Below are 24,221 nucleotides of genomic sequence, written 5' to 3'. Positions count from 1 at the left end.
CGTTGAATGTTTACATCAGTTTACAAAAACAATAGATGCAAACCTTGCAGGGTCAGGGCCCGAGGCGCAACCGGGGTTCTTGGTTATTTGCTGTTTGCACATCATCAGTGACTTTGATACAATTTTTGTTTGAAAAAAAAAGTTTTTCTGATCGGCTCACAGCGGGATTCTAACCCCAGACCTGTGGATCTCGAGGCTAGCGCTCTAACTAAATGCGCAACGTTGCCTGTTGGTTAGGCTGAAGCCAAACAATTGTTCAACAAACGATGTGAGAGGAGGATGCTGTACATGTGACTGTCTGTGGCAGTTTCCGCAGCAGCCCTGCGGGGCTACGGAACTGCCGAAGTAAATGAGCTCTTAGGTTTGGAGGAATTTTTTGAAGAAGTAAAATTGTTCTAAAAATATTGAAAAAAAAAACTTTTTTAATATTGGAACATCTTTTCTGATACTTTACTGTTCCCTGACAGTTGCCATTTCCAATTGCTACTACCCAAAAAGAGTTTAATTATTTTTAAACGAGATTTTAAAAAAAATTTCAAATCGATCAAAACAAAAAAAAATGAAAAAATTAGTTTCATACCTCAATCGGAGGCTCCATTTGCAACCTGTGGTTTATTAATCACATTTTTTCCTTTTCACTACGGTTGCTGCCTATCCACTGACACAATACAAGACTACAAGGTTTGGTACACAATACAAGACTACAATGTTGAATTATTTCGTCACAGAAGCAAAAAAGGCACAAACGGGCAAAATTAGGAAAAAAATAGATTTCCTCCAATCATTAACTACCACCCAAAATTTGTACTGACAGCCTTCAGCTTGTGAAATAAGCGATCAGAGCGAAGACCGCATAACAATATATTTTTTAGCTTAAAAGATATTCTATATCACATGAAAAAAATGGATAAAATTTTTTTGTTTCCGCTGGGGCTCGAACCAGGAACCCCACGCCTGGCAGTGCTGAACACATATTTCAGACCATCTTACCGTTGCTTTGAACAAAAATAAAATTTTCATGTTTTAACTTAATTAATACCATTTTTCTCAGAAAAAGTGGAAAAGCTCGAAACCAGGAATTTTCATGAAAAATCTGGGAAGAGTCGTCTGCTCTACTTCCCAAGCCAGTTACAATGGAAAAAACCCGAGGAAAAAATCATGATTCGTTTGCAAGAACAGGCTTGTATGGGCCATCGGCGTAACGTTAAAAACTAGCAACACAGCTGTTCCTTTTGGATCGATGGAACTCGCGCGCTAGCGCGCTCGTATGGAAGGGTGGCGTAAAAACGCCAACCACCAAGTAAAATCGAAAAAAAAATTTTTTGTAGCTGTGTGTAATTCCCATTATCATCAAATGCTTCAAAAAATTTAAACTGAGTTTTTCCTTGCAAATTCAGTGTAAGATGAAAGGTTTGGGCTGTATTTGTCTCATTTTGAATTTTGAATTTTATTATATTTTTAAACTAACAAATGTTTAGTTTTTAATATGACTTTTTAATTGTTGAGGTCAGACCATCACAAGGTAAGACAGATTAATTGAATCAAAATCAAAGCTGATTAAACTCAGACAAGGTCAACTAGTGATCTCAAACTATTTAATTAGTCTGTAAATAATTAACTGGTACTTTTGTGAAACTTAGTTCGTCCTGTCATTTATATTCACTTCTTTCATTTCATTCTTCAACAACCCGATGACTCTAGTGACGAAAACAAGAAGGGATACCAGTGATGCAATGTTGTGGCACCGACAACTGGGGCATCTCAACCAGTAGGATCTTTCATCGTTTGTCAATGTGGGCAAGCTAGAGTTCTGCGAAGTGTGTACAGCTTTTAAGATGCATGAAGTAGCAGTGCTCAAGAAGACTGACAGCAGAGCATCGGCAGTAGGGAAACAGGTCTTCAGTGACATTCAGGGAACATTTAAAATACCGAGTATGCATGGTGCACGCTATGCCTTGAGCTTCATCGACGAGTTCAGTCGACTGGCTGTGGTCAAGTACCTGGTGAAGAAGAGTGATGCTCTACTGAAATTCCAAGAGTTTATGGCAGAGCACTGAGCACCGAAGTGCCTGAGAACTGACAATGGAGGTGAGTATTCTTCAAATGCATATAAGAGATTTTGTAGAGACTTCAATGTGAAGCAAGAGTTCAGTGTGTCCAATACTCCCCAACAGAATGGTGTAGCAGAGCGCTACAACACAGTGATCACCGAGATGACTCGATGTCTGCTGGCCCAAGCAAAGCTACCGAAGATGTTCTGGGTGCGAGCAATGTCGACAGCTGTGAGGGTTCGTTCGCAACTTGTGTCCCACAATCAGCAATGAGAAGCGCCTTTCTCCGACAGCGATGCACTATGGGCAACCATCAAAAGTGAGCTATTTGCGTGTGTTCGGTTGCCTGGCGTACTATCTGGAACGAGGCAACAGACGGAAACTGGATCCAAAGGGCAAGAAAAGCGATTTCATCAACTACGACGAGGAGAGCAAAGCCTGCCTGCTGATGGATCTAGATAAAAGAAGAGTGGTGCTAGCAACAAGCGTGAAATTCATTGAGAACATTATTCCAGTTGACTTCATGCTTGACAGTGAACCATTACAAACCCTGGAGCTATCAATCGAGGGGTGCATTGATATTGAGCAACCAAGCACGACGAAAACCAGCGAAGCACGAAGCGCACCAACTGAGGGTGATACTGTAGATTCAGTGGGGGCTACTGGGGAAAATTACTTCAAGGAGGAAGCACTAGATTCAGATTCTACTGATCATCGAGTACAGACGTCCGTCCGTTAGGACAAGGAACCCACCCATTCGATACGGACTGGCCTATGCCCATGCCTCAGTGGCTGGAGTTCAAAAGCCAAGGGGCTATTCAGAAGCAGTGTCTGGACCCGAAAAGGAGCAGTGGCTGGCAGCAATGGCTCTAGAGGTGAAGTCTCTAGAAGGCTTGGGAACATGGACACTTGTTGATAGACCAAAATCTCAAAAAATTATCCCTGGACGATGAGTTCTTGCTGTGAAGAGGGATGCGATGGGACAAGTGGAGCGGTTCATAGCCCGATATGTAGTAAAAAGGTTCATGCAAATGGAAGGACTTGACTTCAATGAGACGTTTGCTTCATTCTGTAAACCCGAAACAAAGAGGATACTGCTGGTGCTAGGGGCACAAGATAATCTTGTATTTCAGCAGATGGATGCTAAGTCAGCCTTCCTCAACTCTTCGCTAGCAGAGGTAGTGTACATGGAGCAGCCATATGGGTTCAGCAGCGGTGACAGCCAAGGGTACTTGCTACAGCGAAGTCTCTACGGGCTGCGACAGGCACGATGAGATTGGTACCAGACACTGAGCACTTTCCTACTTGATGAAAGGTTCACTAGAAGCAGCAACGACTTCTGTTTGTACTAACCATAAAACTAGATACTTCGAAACTTCAAGTTCATGAAAAGTTTCTTAGCCAAAAACAAATGAAGATCGGTTAAATGGCAGTCGAAACATTTAGGGATGTGCCCTAAATTGAATAGTTTTGCTAATAATTTGCAATCATTTGTGCAACTCGTTGAATGTTTACATCAGTTTACAAAAAATATTTGATGCAAACCTAGCAGGGTCAGGGCGCGAGGCGCAACCGGGGTTCTTGGTTATTTGCTGTTTGCACATCATCAGTGACTTTAATACAATTTCTGTTTCAAAAAAAATAGTTTTTCTGATCGGCTCACAGCGGGGTTCTAACCCCAGACCTGTGGATCTCGAGGCTAGCGTTCTAACTAACTGCGCACCGTTGCCTGTTGGTTAGGCTGAAGCCAAACAATTGTTCAACAAACGATGTGAGAGGAGGATGCTGTACATGTGACTGTCTGTGGCAGTTTCCGCAGCAGCCCTGCGGGGCTACGGAAACTGCCGGAGTAAATGAGCTATTAAGTTTGGAGGAATTTTTTGAAGAAGTAAAATTGTTCAAAAAATAAAGAAAAAAAAACTTTTTTTAATATTAGAACATATTTTCTGATACTTTACTGTTCCCTGACAATTGCCATTTCCAACTGCTACCACCCAGAAATAGTTTAATTATTCTTAAACGAGATTTTAAAACGAGATGAGTTCTTGCTGTGAAGAGGGATGCGATGGGACAAGTGGAGCGGTTCATAGCCCGATATGTAGTAAAAGGGTTCATGCAAATGGAAGGACTTGACTTCAATGAGACGTTTGCTCCAACCTGAAAACCCGAAACAAAGAGGATACTGCTGGTGCTAGGGGCACAAGATAATCTTGTATTTCAGCAGATGGATGCTAAGTCAGCCTTCCTCAACTCTTCGCTAGCAGAGGTAGTGTACATGGAGCAGCCATAGGGGTTCAGCAGCGGTGACAGCCAAGGGTACTTGCTACAGCGAAGTCTCTACGGGCTGCGACAGGCACGAAGAGATTGTTACCAGACACTGAGCACTTTCCTACTTGATGAAACGTTCACTAGAAGCAGCAACGACTTCTGTTTTTTCACGATGAGGGGAACAAACGATGCAATGATTTATGTGCTGGTTTGGGTAGATGACATCATCATTGGGTGCAGATGTCAAGACGAAGTCGACAAGCTGAGGAGCCGTTTCTCCGAACGATTCAAGATGGATGACAGAGGCGCATTGTCCTGGTTCCTGGTAATGCAGGTCAAGCAGTCACCTGGAACGGTAACAGTAAGTCAATCACGTTACATCGACGACTGCTTGGAGTGTTTTGGCCTAGCTGAATGCAAACCAGTGGGCACACCAGCTGACATCAGCGCACAACTGTCGAAGAGGGGCTGCTCTGAAGCTGGGTCAGCAAAGGCAGTATCCATGAAGGCTGAGGACTACAGAAGCATTGTGGGCTCATTATTGTACATATCTAAGCAAACAAGGCCTGATATCCTAGCTACTGTGACGCAACTCTCTCGTTTCCTGGAGAATCCTTGAAGGGTGCACTGGGTGGTTGCAAAGAGGGTTCTTCTTTTTCTGAAGGGGAGCAAAGATCTGCAGCTGTGCTACACTAAGGAAGCTGGTGGTGTAAAACTCGATGGATCCGCAGATGCTGACTGGGCTTGAGATTAGGATGATAGAAGGTCAACTACTGGCTATAGCTTTCATTTGCAGAAGTCAGGGGCAGCAGTTAGTTGGAGCACCAAGAAGCAACCAACTGCAGTCATATCTACCAGTGAGGCTGAGTACCAAGCAATGGCAGCAGCGGTTCAAAAGGCTCTATCTCTGCGATCACTTCTCGATTAGATAAGCGTACTTATCGACGGACCAAATGCCATCAAGGATGATAACCAGAGCTTTATCAAGATGTGCAAGAATCCTGTGATGCTGAAGCGAACGAAACACATCGATGTGAACTACCACTTTGTTCGAGAACGAGTGGAAGATGAGACAGTTGAACTCTATTATTGCCCAACTGAGTTCATGGAAGCTGACTTGTTGACAAAAGCCCTGAGCAAGGCTAAGGTGGAACAGCATCGTCGACCCTTGATGGGTTGCAGCCTGACATTGGACAAAGCCAATTCATCATGAGTGGGGGTGTTGAGGTCAGACCATCTCAAGGTCAGACAGATTAATTGAATCATAATCAAAACTGAATTGGACAAAGCCAATTCAGCCTGAGTGGGGGTGTTGAGGTCAGACCATCTCAAGGTCAGACAGACTAATTGAATCAAAATCAAAACTGATTTAACTCAGACAAGGTTAACTAGTGATATCAAACTAATTAACTAGTCTGTAATTATTTAACTGGTACTTTTGTGATGCTTAGTTTGTGATATCTTTTATATTCACTTCTTTCAATTCATTCTTCAACAATCACTACCTCTTCTCAATCCTCAGTTGAAACCTGGGATTCTATCTCGTTCTCTAACCCCAGCTCTTAGTCCAACTCTGAATCTTAACATTTATGACAAAAAAAGTTTTGCTAGGGACGGTTTTTTTTCTCTAGGCAAACATCAACTTTTTAATTAGCAGTAATCGACAGAGTTGTTTTCAAATCATTCAAAAGATAATGCTGCCCTGAGCCCAAGCTTATAAAAATTTTTCACCTGGGATCAATTTTTGTAAAGTTATGGGGCTTAAAGACTGCCAATTTTGCCAATTAGGGTCAATTACCAAGCGATGCATTTCGTTTCGTGCTATTAACGCGTAAGCGGAGACCTAAACTGTCCCAGATATCTTTCCAAATTGAAATGAGGCATGCTATTTGTTGTTTTCGATACTTTGCTAAATGGAAAAAATGTCTTTTTGTACTTTAAATAGTATGAGGGAATAATGCTAAGCAAATCTAAAAAAAAACATTTTTTTTGTATTTTTGCTTCGTTTTTCAAAATTGAACACTACTCCATAGGCAGTCAGAACATTCAAAATTACACCCTGATACGAATCGTCTTGTGGCTTTTTTGTAAAAACTGCTCAAGTATAATAGTTTCCCCGCAGAACAAAGCAAATTTTCCAATCTCTCAAAATTATAACCCTTCATTGGTTAGACCAATGAACTATACCGATTGATTATCAAATTTCCGGAACTGCTCAATGAAACAACATGCGGGTTCTGTCAATCTGTTTCTAGGTAGAGCAGATACATTCACATTTTGTGAGCTGCGTTGAAACGCTATAAAGATCCATTTAAGCAAAATTTTTGCGCAGCAGTTCTTGGGCCAGTTGATTTGAATATTTTGGATTCTTTGAACAGCACATGGCAAATTTTAGTATGGCGCGTTAGCCCTAAAACTACTTAGTTTTTGCGCAAAAAGTTTTTTTTTCGAAAAGCAATTGCTGCTAGCACAATAAAAAGTTGTTTGTCGCATATAAAAGGATCGCAGTGTCAATTCATTTTTTTTAGAAGTCAAGTTGAAAAAGCTTTAAATAAGCATTTCAATCCACGAAAGACTCGTTTGCGTTAGAAGTAGCCGGGACAGACGCCTTCCATTTTTTTTAAAAAGCATGATATTTGTTCTCAAACGGTCGTCAACCCAGCTTTTTAAAAAAAATTGTGAGATTTTGAACCCTTTAAGATCACTTCTTGCGTGGAAAGTTTTTTAATTTTAAGAAAATTTTTCATCTGGAATGCCATATGACTTTTCTAAAATTGTTATTTTATGTCTATGTGATGTTTTCATTTAGCTTTCATAACACAGCTTGAACCAAGGTAATCTATTTTTTGCTAGGTAAATACAAGCTATTCATTTTTCTTGAGTTAAAATAATTAACTTTAAAGTAAAATGACATTATTAAAATCATGTGACTTTGATCTCGTAAGTCTTCGAAATGAAGTATCTCAAAAGCTTGAAACTTGATTTTTGAAATTGCCCACTTTTCAAACTTCGTTTGCTCGGAAAAATGAAGAAGAGACGTATTCGGATGCTTAACACTTTAAAGTTGTCTCCAGTGCACAAAAAACAAGTAAAAAAACAGTTACATAAAAATGGTTTATCGAACGAGGCCAAACCGTGTGTTTTGTGAATTGTAAGATGATTTCCCTACAAGAAAGCGCTCTTTTTTTTATCGTTCCATAAATTTCTAAATATTAAAGACATGTCTCTAGATTCCAGAGACCTACACACACCAAACTTTGCGCCTACTATTGCACATTTTGGCCTCGTTATGAGATTGCGGAAATCAGAAAAGTTGTGCATGCGAACAATCCAAGAGAAGAAATTTCAAAGAAGCAAAATTTTGAAGTATAACAAAAGTAAGACAGAGATTTGAAAACACCGAAGGCAAAAAGTAGAAGCTGATAGTTGATACAAGGATATGAAGTTTATATAATAAAAGATCTGTGATTAGTAAGTTTTAAAAAACATTTTTTTTCAGTATGAGTACTAAAACAAACCATAAATTTGTTTTAGATATCAGCATAGTCAGCCAGTAGCATGAAAGTTTTCTTCACACTATCAAAAACTTGTGTTTAATTTTTGCAGTTTTAATTTGCGTTTCTTCTGTGACCTGAAAATTTCTTCGTTGCTCGAAGCCTTTTGAATTATTTTTAATAAATTTCGATTTACTTAGGATATGCTAAACCTATTTAAATAACTTCAGCAGTTTCTCTACGCTTCGAGACATCAATAACAAAATATTGTTTGTCCGAATTGCCCTCGTGTTCACACCCGGAAATAATTTTAAATGATTGATTTGGATTCATCAGCTTGATTTGAAAACGACTGCAAAATTTTAAAAAAAAAACAACTTTTATTATAGTAATATTAAAGATTTGTGATTTTTTAATGAATTTTAATATGATTTTCAAGTTACAATAGTCATGACTAGTATTTTGATTACTAATATACTGATTTTTTAATGCTGAATTTCATTATTACTGCTTTTATGAAATTATTATTTTTCTACTAATTTCATTATCATTGAGATTATGACTAATATGATCTTGTGTTTGCTTTTCTTTCTGTCTGTTTTTAATATGATTACAAAACTCATGATCACCGAACTGACAAAACTGGTTTAAAATTAATTTTGAACGAAAGAGTATGCGGATTTAAATGAATTCGATTTTCGCATGAAAGATGTATGAAGATTAAGTACAAAATTTTAAAATTGATATGGATCAATTCAAAATCAATTTAAAATGATCTGAAATTCCGGCTAAAAATTGATTCAAATCAATTTTTTGCGGTTTTTAACAGTTTTTGTTTATAGGGCATTTAAACGGATTTAGTTCAATTAAAAACGGCTTTTTTCAATTAATCAGTTTTGAGTTCGTGCTGCACTTGTTCATTGCCAATCATTTATAATGTTACAGTCCATACCGTCGGATAGCACAATAAAAAGACAATTTCAGTAAACCAAATTTCATTCCTTTTTGGAGTAATTTAAGTCGCCACTTACGCGTGCCTTGAGAATAATCTATGATGTCATTGCATATTTTGAACTCAAAATTTTGTCTATGTTCAACTTTTTCTCGATTTGATACATAGTTTTTTTGCTCAAAAACTGGCTATGGTTGATTTTTTCCAATGATTTTATAGAATATTTTTGAGCAAAAAATTTGATTGGTATCGTCTATTTTCTTGATTAGTTTTATATTTTTTGCAAATAAAATCTGATTCGCAAGTGGAATTTGTTTCAATATAGTTGCAAAATTTTTGAGCTCAAAATTTGATTTATTTTGACCATTTTCTTGCTTTCTTACAAAGGTTTTTGCTCATAATCTGATTTACAACGATGATTTTCTATGATTTTTTAATCAGAATGCAGCAAAGTTAAAGTTATAATATAAAATTCGAATTTTTATTCTTTCTGGTTGGTTTAAATTTTGCTGATTCAATCTAATTAACACTTTTCTTTCTTTTTCTTGATAGGATGGGTAATCACAGTGCTGCCTTCCCGGATTAAAAAAATTTATGGTTATAAACAACAAGACAAAATATGACTAAAGAGGCAAATTTGTCACATGTTCGAACTAATTTTATTCGAACTATTAAACTAACGTTTTTTTTACTAAGCTGACAAAAAATCCATAGACTAAAAACATTTTTTTTTGTGTAATAGCTTTGCTTTTAAAGAATTAGCCAGCAAAAAAGTGCAAACGCTCTAATACACAATTTTTTTTGGCTACCCGAAAACAACTTTTTTTTCGGTCTGCCTATTAGATTTTTTCAATTATCCAATAAAGTTCTTTTTCCGCTATCCAGTAAATAACAAAAAATAACAATATTATTTAATTGTCTTCAGATGGACGCGTGGAACACGAACCAAAAAAGTGTACAAAAGTTCAATTTATTGACCTATTTTTTCAAATATTTGCCTGTTTCACCAAAAGTGTTATCTTAAAAGCGTTTTGGAATAGCTCAAATATAGTCGATCCAATGAAAAGGCTGATAAAGTTTAAAATTTGCAAAGTACTTCCCCTATCACAAATTTTGTGCATTTTAATGGCCTTTAATTTATATGAAACGAAAAATTTGTTTTTTCAGCGATTGATTTTTGCGTCAGAGCGAATCCAAGTTTTTGGCTATCGGAGAACAAAAAAGATTTTGATTCTCCGGCAGCAAACAAAAAAAAATTCGACTATTTGGGCACATTTTTTTCGGCTATCCTGGTATTCGTTACTCGCTACCCTTAACAGAACCCTTGAGAGATTGTTAAATAGATCCCTTTTTAATTGCCATTAAACATCTCAAAAAGTACAATAACGGCCTCTTCACAATAAAAAAAATGTTAAAAATTTTCTAAAAATTGGAACGATCGATGTTTCTACGAAAGAAGGCGATGGCACTTTCGTGTTCAAGAGAGAGTACACTAAAGAACCCAGTGATGATGATGATGATGATGATGATGATGATGATGATGATGATGATGATGATGATGATGATGATGATGATGATGATGATGATGATGATGATGATGATGATGATGATGATGATGATGATGATGATGATGATGATGATGATGATGATGATGATGATGATGATGATGATGATGATGATGATGATGATGATGATGATGATGATGATGATGATGATGATGATGATGATGATGATGATGATGATGATGATGATGATGATGATGATGATGATGATGATGATGATGATGATGATGATGAGTATGATGATGAACAGGACACTATCTGCAAATATAGCTTACCTCTATTCTGTTCATCTTCATTGGCGGAGTGCCTATCGTTATTTGGAACCATTTCAAAATTGAATTGGCAACATGTCAAACCGACTTGAGGGCTGAAGTCAGTGCGCACAATTTCATACCATTTGCCCAAAATGTCTTCAATCGCAATCCCATAAGTGGGTAAGAAATCAACAGGACAATTGTCAACTGCCGCCTTTTTGGCAAGCGTTTTTGGTTTAATATTCAGGATTATAATTGCAGTAATGAAACAACACTTTGACAAAGTCATGTGGATGGTAAGTAATATGACAAAAGTTCTGCTTTTTGTTATTTAACTGAGTTATAGTATTTATTTATACGAGCAAGTTTATTCGATTCAATGATATTAACATAAATTGGTTGGACTCATCTGTTTTTATTTGCCAGACCTTTAATTCTGCTCGGGGACCTTCAATTATTTTTGCTCGGGGTGGGTTTGTTTTTTTCTTTAGACAAACTTCCACCATTTAACTAGCCATTTTTGACGGAGTCTTTTTTATATCATTCGAAAGCTATTGTTGTCCTGAGCTTAAATTTGAAAAGATATTTCACCTGTGATCATTTTTTGCAATGTTATCTGGGTTTAAATATTGGCATTTTGGCCAATTTGTGACAATTAACGCACAATATTTTTCGCGCTGTTAACACGTAAGCGGAGATTTAATCCGTCTTCGAAATCGTTCCAAATTGGTAAAAGGAAGCTTATATGCCAGATTGATTGGTTGATGAAAGCGAAATCTATCATTTTGTACTTTATATGGCGTGTGGGGGGATTATTTTCACAAAACTCTCATTTTTTTTAAAATTTAAAAATATATTTCTGTTATTACTCTTCAATAGACCTCAAAATGCAATCGGAACAATCAAGGCTTCGCCCTGATACGAGCATTCCCATTATACTATAAGATACACTTCAATATGTCAAAAAGTCAGACCACGATTTTCGACTAGTACAACTTTTGGCTAAAAATTTTCTAGCCATACACAAAAATTTAAGGTTTGTGTTTTTTGTTTTGAGTGATCTGTGAAAAAATATCTCACAGTTATAACCCATAATCCGAGTATCTGTGAGATGCTAACAATAATCTTGCTAAAGAACCAAGAAACACCGGTCATTCGAAAACTGTCTAAATGAAGCCATATGACTCCATTGATTTATTTTTTTCATCCCAGAAAAAGAGTCCTTGCTTGAACTTTGATTGCTTGCCATCTGCTGCGAATAGTTCATTACCGCCGCCATCATACATTTATCGGGACGTGAAGATAAGGTTATTGCAATCTGGGTGTTCTTTTGGCGGCTTCACGTGAACGTGTCTCCAGCAATAGACCACGTAGAAAAACTGTTTTGCATGTTTATAGCCTGACACTACATCCATTTTTTGACGCAAAAAGTGATGAAATGAGTGGAAACTTTTAGTTTCGACAAACTTGAAAACCTTTCATCATAAAACACTTCAACGGATTGCATTTTCACTGATGTTTTGCCGGGCCCTCTTGGGAATTTTATTTTGTTTTGATAAAAGCTTTTTCTCCTATCAAAGGATTTCACGTTTCGTTTTAACGCTCTATGAGTTCGTTCGGTCGACTCCGCCTTAAGGAAAGCCTGTCGTTTTTTTCAAGAATCTGCAAATGTGTCTGAACTATTTTATACAATAAAACACTCTCCAAAACCGGCCTTTTACTGTCCAGAAACTTTGAAAGACTCGGTAAACGTCCAAGAAAACTGAAAGGGACTAAAACCGGAGATATTGGCCGAACAATTCATTGAGTTATGTTTGATGTGGTTAACTCATAGAGTAATTTCGGATAGGGTACACCGTCTGCTCGTCACGCTATCTTATTTTCGGCCGGATAGATTCGTGCAACTTCTTAGTCTAATACCGATCCTAATCTTACTCTTATACTATCTAGTCTCAGGTTGTTTAACTAGTCTCTGCTAGGCTCAATAGATCTAGGGTATACTGGTTTATTGCGGCTGCTGAAGTTCTCTTGGAGAGGCAACTAATTTCTAAGTTAAATTCAAATCTCTCTGGTGCTGAAATTACAAGTAATTTCAGCACTTACAAATAAGTGGGTTGTTAGTTAGATGGATCATGATTGGTTAATATTAAATACTTTACAGTGGTAAATATCTAATTTATCCAATCATAAAATATAGTTTAGATCAGGTTCCATCATTGCAAAAACAACTTTCGAAGACACAACTCGTCATGATTGATAACGTCGTGGAAGACCTTCCGAACTTTATCTGTCATCACATTGTGGTGGAGTTCCATACATTAATTAGACCTTGGAGATTCTGGTGCATCAAGTTTGCCGCTGTCAGTTAGACTTTTCATTCATGTGCCGAATGCAAACCACCACGCCTTATTCACGCCTTATTCAGAGCTTCTCCTACGATCTTTGCTGTTTCATTTTTTAGAATCTTTAGCTGAGAGAATTCCCGATGACATCTCCAAAGATTTGTCAACTATTTCAGTCCCTAAAATCCGTCTAACGAATAATCTTCTGCCCAAAAATACACAAAAAGGATGATCGTACAGCTCCCCATAAGAAGCTACATCTCAAGCTCTCTCTCTCGAAAACCAAACTCCGAAAGCTATTAGAATGTTTGACTGCAACGTCGGTTAAGTCGTGCTCATGAACAAACTACCATCAAATAAGAAGCAAAATCAGCTTGGGAAAACAACACAGCAGTAAAGTTAATAGACATCTTTCCTTCTGGTTTTTGGTAACTTTTTTGTTTCTGAGCAGCGCCGGTTAACTCCCGAGCTTGCAGGGACTGTGATTCAACTGAAGACGAACAGAACATAAAGAACGTAAAGAACTTCCCAAAAGAAAAACAACATCCCAAAAGGCGAAGTAACATCTAGCAGTGTTGTTGTGCCACCTCCACCTGCAAAACCTATGTACTGCATTGTCTAATGTGGTAGTCACTGGTACCAAATTGTTTGGATAAAATTCGATGCAGTTTTGAATTGTGTGCGTTAGCCGCCACTTTTAACGCCAAATTTAGGAACAAAACCATGTATCAACATATGAAAAGTAACAAATTTTTTGACAATCGCACTTGAACTTTTTGAAATTAGAAGACTGGGGGAAAACCAACTCTGATTGAAATAAACCAGGATTCGACTCGTTATCCTTGAAATCAAACAGTTTTAGATCTGGTTTTGGCAAAAAAAGCTGAACACAGTTCTAAGTTAGAAGAGATAGATATGTTTCTCTCTTTCATGAGCTCTTTCACAGCGCAACGAGGACTCAGAGAAAGAAAACCAGTAACTGAAACGAAAAATTAACTCAATGACGAAGAGCTTCCAAGCCAGAAGCTGAAAATACACAACTTTGTATTAAACATATTTGGGGTCAAGTTGGATACCACAGATGAGCTTTTCTCAATCACGTGACTGTACAGTTACAGATACAAAAAACACACTTTTAGACTACCAACGAGGCTTCAAACTAGCTATTGCTATACAAATGAACTCTTATAATATGATATGTGTCTGTGACACTTGGTTAAACAAGAACATCCTATACTCAGATTTTTTTGTATATGATTACACCAAAATCATTTTGACCAAAAGCAAGTGTTGTCAAATGATTCCCACGGCTTCACCTTGATAGGAGTAAAATTAGTGAAAAAATCCAAGTAGAATTAGATAGGTTTCTGATCTGGAAAACTAATTTAGCAAATAGGGAACTTTTATAACCAATTATTGAGAGCCTCTACCGACACAAAATTGAAGGATTCGAAAAAACAAACAGTCAAAAAATCGAAGATGATGCAAAGCAGTTACTTAAGGTGACATCAATTTTCCCGCAACTAAGGGGACATATTCTGGAGCACAGATGCAAATGAACAAGAAGTGATTGATCTATTCGAAGATAGAATGTTTTGACAAAAATTTGATTTTCAAACGCGACTATCCATACTTAAGATAATTTGCTATATCCACATCGTAATGTAGCCCCATTAACAGCTACGCTTATTGTGATTGTTTTGATATTATGGGTCACGTGCTTCAAAAAATTCGAACCGAACTGTTATACCAACAACAGCAACATCTTTGATAAACTGCTGAAACGTCTGTAATCTATAATTGAAAAATTTGACCAAGGAAAAATTCTAGCACTATACTTCGAATGAATCACTTGAGAATTCAAAATAGAACCCTCGAAATATGTTCCAACAGCTACCGGAGAAATATAGTACTAAATCTTGAAGTCCGAGTAGACGAGTTATGTTTTGAGGAAAAATATCTCTTATCTCTTATCAACATCTTTTAAGTTTAATATAGTTTCAGTTTGTGATAAAAAATTCGACAAAACTTAGGACTGCTCTAATCATTGCTTTGTATAGTCTACCATTGATGTGACCCGCTTTGAGGCCTCAAAAGCCAAAAGTAGTTTCTATAGCTACACTTGTGATAGTTTTTTGTTATGGGTCAGGTGCTTCAAAACAGTCGAACTTAACTGTTATACCAACAACAGCAACATATATGATGAAGTAATGAAAACTATCTAATCTATAACTGAAAGTTTTTACCAAGGAAAAATTCTAGCACTACACTTCAAATGAAACACTTGAGAATTCAAAGGGAAGACTCCTCGAAATACGTTCTAGCACTCTCATCAAAATGTTTAGACCGAATAGCAATTTTTCCAGTGACTTTTTTTTAATGAACCCGCTTCAGCTCCTGAAATACTCCATGCAAAAACCAAAATATCCTACCCAATCCTCAAACCAATGTTCTCTTCCAGGCAAATCTTCACTATAAAAGAAACGACTATCACAAACGATGACTCATCAACTTCAATTAAATTCCCACTCTCAACCAACATAATCAAAGTTCTGCTGAATGAAAAAGACCAGTTTGTTTCACCGTACCAGAAATCCAATGTGCCAAGTAGTGAACAAGCTCTTCAAAAACGTAAAAGTGACTTAAAAAAGTCACTTAGTAATGGAAATCTGCACCTGTAGCTTCATTATAGAAGAAAATCTTTCTAAAAACGTTGAGAACTATCGGACTATCCCACTCATTTCCATTGATTTCAAAAAATTCGATAATCGGTTTTATATGATTTTATACATACAATTCAAGAATTACCTCACAACTGATTAGAACAGATTCAAGCGGAAACGATTCGTAAGAAGTAACATGCTACAATTTCTGGGCAAGATTTTTTCAGCATTTGACAATGAACACAATTAGGGTCTGCTAGTCTTTCTATACCGACAGCTTGAAATCGTTTGAAAAAAAGTCACACAAGCTGTTTTTCATGAATTGAGACAAAGAATCGAAGTTAGATGCGTTTTGCGAATCGTGCGAATCGGAAATTTAACCTCCGAAATTAATTAAGTTGGATGTAAGCTAACCAGCTGAGTCCCTCAGGGATCACTTCTGAGAATGTTGTTGTTCTGAGTTTTCATAAAAAATCAGCACAAGGTGCTCCGGCGGTTTGATTCTTTCATCTGTGCAGATGATATGAAAACTCAGTAGGTCAACAAACTATACGCTGATCTTCAATGCGACCTGAATGAAAAAGAAAACTGGGTCCAACGAATCAATTGGATAAGAAATTAGCAATAGAAAAATGCACCCAGATCAGATTCTGATCAAATTCCAGCCTGAGCCTCGAGTAATCTTGTATTCAACGGAATCACAGTTGAGCAGACAACAAACATCAAGGAGTACACCTAGCGCAAAACCTGAGCTGGAGTACGCACATCAAAGAACGGCTAAAACGAGTGAAGAAAAATTCCTTTCTATTTTCAAAAAAAGGTCAATTAAGTCAATTCTACTGTCAACCATTACACTTTTACTTTTCATTTCCGCTGATACAGGACATTAAACAGTTAGAAGCTTTCTAGTAAAAGTTAGTTAAAGGGATCTGTGGAAAATTACAAAATTAGCAAATTTATAGGACCAATTGCGTTTTTTTTATCTGATGACTCCCAATTTACATGCAATTAGTTTATCATGTACTTCTCAATGAAGAACCATATGAACACATTATGCATTTCCTGATGCATCCTTCTCAATCCAGGCCTAGGGTTGGTCGAGAGAGGCATCTCACTTGGTTGGTAGGTCCTGGAACTTCCCAATCCAGGCTCGTTCGCCAAGTCATTTCCTGATAAGCGGCCATCAGTAAGATTTCCGTGGGGCGGTCCCCACGGTTGTCGTGCACTAAGATGTTTATTAAGGCGGCCAGCAGCATGACTACCTCCGGATCCTCCAGAGCGAAGTCTCGATCCATCAGCCGACGAAAGATCGCATCTATCGCTGGTCCTGCATAAGCCTACGCTAGTTCCATCAGCTCATTCAAATCAGTTCAAGTTATCCATTTCGTATGATTCGGTTTGATTATCAGTTTGCGCAATTGAAACCTGACGAAGAATTAAAAGAACAATCAGGATCAAGAAAAGAGGTCACGAGTATCACATTTGTCAACATTACTCCAAATTCGTGTTAAAATGGATTTAAAACAGTCGGATAAAAAGATTTTGATCTTGAAAGGTATTAAAATCTGTTCATTGCTAAACTCTTGGAATTTGAGCTAAGAATGGACAGTCCAAACTTTGGATCTATTCCTAAGATCATCGTTCGGTAATTCGTGGTCACTAACCCTTACATACCCAATTTCCTAATAAGATAACATATCACATGTAACATAACACATCCTACACTCAACCTACACTCAGCCTATTCTCAAATAGTATTACTCATGTATATACACTTGAATGTTAGTTCCAGAAAAGATTACGTGTATCAGTGTAAACATCCCCGTGGATGCAGTCGTCCTCGGTTGTGTCGTATACCGGAAGCGAGAGTTCTTTCATCTCCTTTTCACTAAGAAGTCTCTCAGTCTCGTCAAGGACAGAACCAAGTCTTCAGAATCCACATGCAGCTTCTCCGTCGCCCTCGCCACCAAGAAGCATAGATACTTCCCTGGTATTTGCGAAGCCGCCAGAGGCAAGGCTGCTACACCTCCTATTCCTGTTCTTTGCTTCCACAGAAATTCTATGTTTTTAAATTCTCTCTTAAAATCTGCTGCTAACGCTGTCCTAAAACTCATGTCCGCTGTGATCGCTATCGCACATGTCCTTTTGTGAGTAAAGTTCGCTATCTGTTAGTAGTATGCTACTCCAGTATTCATTTGGCAAGTTAAAATATGACTCTACTACTCCCCCTATGTCCGGTTTCTTAGGATCTTCGCCTGTTTCTGCTTCAAGGTCACCTGTTTCTGTTGCTATTTTTGATTTTTTTATTAATAAATTTTCAGTATGGGTAAGTCTTACCCCCTTTCCCCGGAAAAAAACATACATCGACATCCCCGTCGATCGCATACCGGATATTAAGTTGAGATTGGACGCAGGAATGAATAATTGCCCTTCCTGGGCTGCCCAGGAAGACTCATCCCTGTCGTTTTTTATGTATTTCATGCTCTCACGGTCTATGTCATGAATCGTGACACTGGTGTCCTTTGGGTCCGATGTCATTTCGTTCAGCCACTCCAAGACGCGCATTGCTGCTGCTCGTCATCAGTTTCTACCTGAGGTTTAAACCGTTAATCGACCCACTCCTCGTCTTGGTCGTCGACTATGTTTATGTCCTGTGACGCGGGTATTTCTTCTAAACCCATCAATTCTTCCACCAATCTTTGGGCACCTCTATCTGCTCAAAGTTTTCCCAGCCCTCTTCTGCTTAGGGTAAGGTTTCTTCATCTGTTTCAATTATTTCATTGGGATCCAGGTCCAGTGGTGGACTTGTTGCTTTCTCTAGAGCCTCATTCTCGTCGTTCTTTTCCCTGGTACCTTTCTCATTGATTTCGCAAGCAGAGTCCATCATCAGATAATCGCCCTTCTCCATGTCTCCGGGTATACATCAGTCCTCTGTGGATGGGCTGTGGGGCTTAATTTTCTCAAAGTGCGGATCTCGACCAGTACTCAGTCTGTAAAAACGTCCCTCCTAATGCACATCCGTTAACATAAACGGTCCCCTCCACATCATCAGGTGTTTCTTCGTTCCTTTCAGCTGAATGACGTTCTGAAAGGCCCACACGTAGCCTCCTACTGAGTAAAATTTTGCACCAGCTGCATTCTTATCAAACCTTTTCCTCTGCCTTGCCTGTGCTTGTTGGCTTGTTGAGTATCAGTCCTTGTTGACGTCTAATCACATCCCTAACATAAACATGCGGTGATGTTTTCTTTTCCTCATACTATGGATAAAAAAAAGACAAAGGCAAGGATTTTTCGTGTCCAGTCACCATCATATGTGGACTGATTCCCGTGTTCAAGTATTGCGTGCTGTTATAAGCCCCATCACTTGTGGAAAACATCTGTCCCAATCAGCCACGTATCTGGAACAATACACCCTCAACATCGACACCAGAGTCCGATTTTGGCTCTCCACTAAGCCGTTCGTCTGGGGGTAGAATCAGCCAGTGCCACTTGAGAACGTCTCATGTGCTCCTTAGTAAGTTCTCCTACAAAAGCTGTTTCACTCTCCGATTGGAAGGTCATAGGAAATCCATGACTCGCTATCCACGTATTGATCGGATGATCGCTTGTCTCTTCTGCTGAGGCAGTTATGCAGGGCACGGTCTCAGCAAATTTTTTGAAAAGATCGATCATCACCAGGACCTGATTGTTGCCACTGCCTGTCATGCAGATCTTCTGGTGGTCAATCTGTATCACCTCATTGAACTCAGATGAGTCAATCGACTGTAGTGGAAATCGCAGTTTCCTTGGATCCTTCACTTGTTGACATGATAGACATGTTGTAAACCACTTCTCGTATGCCTTCTTCATTCCAGGACATTCAAAAGCGTTTCAGGACCTCTGGTATACTTTATCAATCCCCTGGTGGCCCATCTGATCTTGCAATTTGAATTAAAAATTCTTCGCATTATATTTGTACAGGTCTTTGTCCTCTTCTCTCTTTTTAAAAGCCACGATCCCTTCCTTGTTCAGATATAACATTCCCCCTTACTCTATGAAAAATTGTCTCAGGATACGGTAACTGTCCTCCTCCAGATCTCCTTTGTCTGGTGCCCCATTCTCGATCCACCTCTTCAAGTTGCTCGTCATACGGTCAAATTTTTGGGCTCTTAGTATGTCCGACAGTTTGTATCTCGCCTTCAAGTATGTCCTCATGACCCTCAATTGAATATTCAGCTCATCGTGCTGATGCGCGTCACCTTCCATCTTCACGCATCAGATTGTCGCCAATGACTCTGTGTCTTGTCTGAACAGTTGGAGGTCCGTCCTGACTGCTTCCTTCTATGGTAACAAGCTCATCGAACGTTTCGATACCGCTATTGTTTCCAAATCATCCGCTGTGTTGTCAAAGACTCTTTCACTGGGTACTAGGTAGCGATCACTGTCGGGGTCTTGATATACTTCCCTGTCCAAGTCTCTTGCTCGAGTCTCCACTCGTATCGTGTGGATCGCTAACTCTGATAATTTTGATCCCATGCTCGAGTTTCTGCCTGAGTAGCTGTCGATTTTTGAATTCTGTGACGCGGGTATTTGTTCTAACCATTCTTCGGGTACTTTTTTCTAATCTGATCAAGCGAATTGAATAAAAGTTCCGTTTGATGAAATTGCGGGAACACTATCGCATTAAATTTGCACAGGACTTTGTCCTCTTCTCTCCTTTTAAAAGCCACGACCCTTCCTTGTTCAGATATAACCTTCCCTCTTACTCCTTGAAAAATTGTCTCAGGATACGGTAACTGTCCTCCTCCAGATCTCCTTTGTCTGGTGCCCCATTCTCGATCCCCCTCTTCAAGTTGCTCGTCATACGGTCAACTTTTTGCTCTCTTAGTATGTCCGAGAGTCTGTATCTTGCCTTCAAGTATGTCCTCATAACCCTCAATTGAATATTCAGCTCATCGTGCTGATGCGCGTCATCTTCCATCTTCACGCACCACATTTTCGCCAATGGTTCTGTCTCTTGCCTGAACGGTTGAAGGTCCGTTCTGACTGCTTCCTTCTGCGATAACAAGCTCATCGAACCTTTCGTTACCGCTATTGTTTCCAGATCATCCGCTGCGCTGTCAAAGACTCTTCCACTTTCCTCGAGTTGTTGTCAACTGATGAGTGTACCACGGAGCAAATCTCCGTCTCCACGTCAGGTTCCGACCTGTGCGTTCTGCTCATCCATCTAAACTATCCGGACAAAAATTTATTCTTCAGGTTTTGTTCCTCTACTCGACCATTTTCTTCAACACCCGACTCCCCGGACAAACTTTCTTGTTCCTGGTTTTGTTCATTAACTCGACAACTTTCTTCTACGTCCTTTCCCGGAAAAACTTTCTTGCTCCAAGTTTTCTTCATTTTCTCATCATTTCTGATCGGGATCCTCAAAGGTGAGATTCTTCCTTTGTGTTCCGATCTCATGTTACTTTTGTTTGTATGATGTCCCCATCAAAACTCTCTGAGGAATCGAGGATACTAGTTGCTGAACTACCGTCCTACAATCCATTTCGTTTTCCTTATGTTGGCGTCTTGATGGCATGATCCTCACTTTCTCACTGACTGTCAGCGATGCCATGGCTGATGACCGTTAGGGGTCATCTCTAGTCACTTCTCTCTCCAAAGGTCCAGCCAGCAGCCGCATCTCTTGTGGTATGACCAGCACAATTTTATCCAGCAATGAGAGGCTGTTTATGTTCATACGAGAGAGTTTCTGTTGGACCAGGTTCGAGCATAGCAACAAGACCAAAGGCACCAAATCCTTCTTAGAAAATATCTTTTTTTCTGCTGCGTTTTCCACTGGCAAATCGGGTTGTCCCGCAATTGGATTTCCAGTCGTGTCCAACCATCTCGTCAAGGGAAGCGCTTCATATCTTTCTTTGTCCAGAAACGAGAACCCTTCCTTAATTTCCGCCTGATTGGCTTATTTCTGTTCTAGTCTACCGTAATGTTCAGTATTCTTGCTGTGGCTGTCAGCAATTTGGTTTTTGTCACGCATCATGTTTTAGCCATCCAACATGACTATCCGCCGACCAATATAGCTCTGGTTCATCGAGTACGTTTTCAACCAGGATAACGCTCTGTTGTCCACGCGTAATTTAAAGAGAGCGCTTCTCTACAAACGTGACTACCGCAAACATTTCTGTTTTGTGCACCGTATTTCATTTCAGTGTCACTCAACACTTTACTGCATATACAATGGGACGGAGATCTATTCTCCCATTCCATTCTTGCTCCTGATGCAGTTTTCCTGAGATGGCTAGTACTGAAGCATCAGTGTCGAGAACGTACATGCCCTTCTCGGTGGGAATGCCTAGCACTGGCGCCTCTCACAGCTCCCGCTTTATATTCTCGAATTCTGCCTGAGCTTTTTCGTTCCACTCGAATTTTTATCTTTTGTTGCACATCAGTTGCTGCATTGGGTACACCTTATCTGCGTTTCTATTTATGAACTCGTGATAAAAATGGGCAATCCCAGGAAACTCATGAGCTGTGGGTCCGTTCTGGGGGCCTTCCATCACGTCCTCCACCGCATCCGGATCCGGCTTCACGCCATGCTTGTCTACCATCCTTCCTAGGTGTTTGATTGAGTCCCTAAGGTTCTCAAATTTCGATGGTTTGCACTTCAAGCCGGCTCTATTCATGCAGTGGAAAACCTCGTCGAGTCTGTCGATGTGATCAGCCAAGGTGGGTGTTGCTATGACCAGGTCGTCCACGTAGCACATCACGAGATTCCCTTACTTCTTCGTTATCCTGGTCAAAGCCTGAGCCATCAGACTTTGAAAAGTCGCCGTGGCATTGCACAAGCCAAAGGGCATCCTCTTCTAGTGGAACAAACGCAATTCACATGCAAATCCAGTCTTCTCTCTGTCCTTGTTACGCAGAGGAAACGGCAGAACCGAGGACCAGTGTAGAAAAAAAAATTGACATAGCCCAGTTTCGAGACAATCTCATCTATGCGTGGTGTTGGTTAAGCGGCCTTTATGGTCACCGCATTCAGGTAGCAAAAATTACAACAGAATTGAAGTTGTCCCCCTCTCTTTTTGGCATTGACGATTCTGCAAGCCCAAGGTGACTTCGAGGGTTCTATTATGTCCTATTCGAGCAACATTTCTATTTCCGCTCGGCACGCTTCCGATTTATGTGTTGTCATGCGCCTTGCGCCCTCCTTGTGCGGAATGGCGCCTTCTTCTAATTTGATTTCGTACTCGACGAAAAATTACAACCAATATCCGCCTTATGTTTTGAAAAAACGTTCCGCGTTCCAATTTAAAACCTCCCTTAATGGTTCAAAATCTCCCTCACCTATTTTACCTCTCAAGTGCTCTACCTTTGGCAAAACTGGTTTGTCTGACTCTGGTTCAAATGACTAGAGGCGTTCCGGAAGATTCAAGCAACTCAACAGGCCGTCATTCGTTTCGGATCTCATTGAAAACATTTTATTCAAAGATGTCAAATCATTAACCCTTTTTAAGATCAAATTTCTATCACCATGGAAGGGCAGCCCTTTAAGAAGAAATTCTTCAAGTTCGGTGTTTCTTCATAATCATTTCTCATCGGCAAAGCGTAGCCAAGTTTCCTTCCACGCTGCATTGAAATCTTTGTGTCCAGTGTGTTCCACAATACACTCAAAAACAGCCCTCTTCGTGCTATAGAAAAGCTCCGGCCTAAAACTACTGAACTTTTACTATTTGGTTTGGGTACCAAGCAAACCTGTTTACTATCACTCAAAGAGTTTAAGTTCCGCATTCTTAAAATCGTTTCTACTTCCTGCCTGAGCTGTAGTTTCACCTTTCTGTCTAAAAAACTTGGTATCTTACTTTGCTCTGGTCTCTTAACATACTTCCTATTTGGGTTCCTAATCCTAATCAGTCCATTATTCAGGTCGATCATCACGTCGAAGTTCCTGGCAAAGTCGCGACCCAAATTGAACTGATCTGCATCGAATCGTCCATGTTCTCCACCAAGAGGAAACTCATCCATAGATTTTGTCCTCCCACATGGAGTACTGTTATTGGTGTTCTCCTGGCAACGTAGACTGCTCCGCGGTTAGCGGCTTCCAATCTTACATTCGTTGGACTTAGGTCCTCCGTTGTGATGGCCATTCTTTGCCATGTCTTTATCGGCATTACCCTGAAAACTGCTCCTGTTAGAAGTTCTGTTACTTGGATCCTTTTCCCATCGGTATCTAACAGATGTGCAGTCATATCTGCTGCGTATCCAATCTGTACCGCATCATGTGCCATCATGGCGTCATGGCCAATTATACAAACCTTCAGTTCTTCCTGACCCAAAAATATCTGTCCTATTTGGTCACTGTCTGTTGTGACGTAAGTCTTGGTGTAAAAACTAATCACATCACGTTTAACAGCAGTTGATAATGTCCGTAGACTTCCACGTAGCGCCCGTGAAGTTTCTTTATGCGATTCTCGCACAGTTCTCGACTCAGTTCGTGGTTCAGCTTGTCTCAGATAATCCGCATATATATCCAATTGCATCATGGTGAATTCCGAAGGTTCGCGTAGGTTCCTGATTACCTGATGTCCCGCTAGTGAGATTTTTGACTGCATCTTGCTTCCTTGTGGCACCATCCCGAATGTTTTCCCTGAGATTACAT

At 39.5% G+C, this 24,221-nt stretch overlaps 2 protein-coding genes across 2 annotated transcripts in view; one reads left to right on the top strand and one right to left on the bottom strand.

Moving 5' to 3' along the window:
• The window catches only part of LOC134846200 (angio-associated migratory cell protein-like), a 553,983-nt gene that overhangs the window by 476,555 nt on the left and 53,207 nt on the right, over positions 1–24,221 (top strand). The window lies entirely within an intron of this gene.
• Positions 21,994–22,329, bottom strand: LOC134846775 (uncharacterized). The gene has a single exon (XM_063864167.1). The coding sequence runs from the start codon at positions 22,327–22,329 to the stop codon at positions 21,994–21,996; it is 336 nt and encodes a 111-aa protein (XP_063720237.1).

This window comes from Symsagittifera roscoffensis, chromosome 5 (genome assembly GCF_963678635.1).
Source record: "Symsagittifera roscoffensis chromosome 5, txSymRosc1.1, whole genome shotgun sequence".
Taxonomy (NCBI): domain Eukaryota; kingdom Metazoa; phylum Xenacoelomorpha; order Acoela; family Convolutidae; genus Symsagittifera; species Symsagittifera roscoffensis.
Note: the sequence above shows the minus strand (reverse complement) of the source record. Positions and strands in the feature narration are given on the sequence as shown.

Bases quoted from the DNA above. Each gene is read 5' to 3' on its own strand.
- LOC134846775 (XM_063864167.1), bottom strand. From the start codon at position 22,329: ATGTGCTACGTGGACGACCTGGTCATAGCAACACCCACCTTGGCTGAT.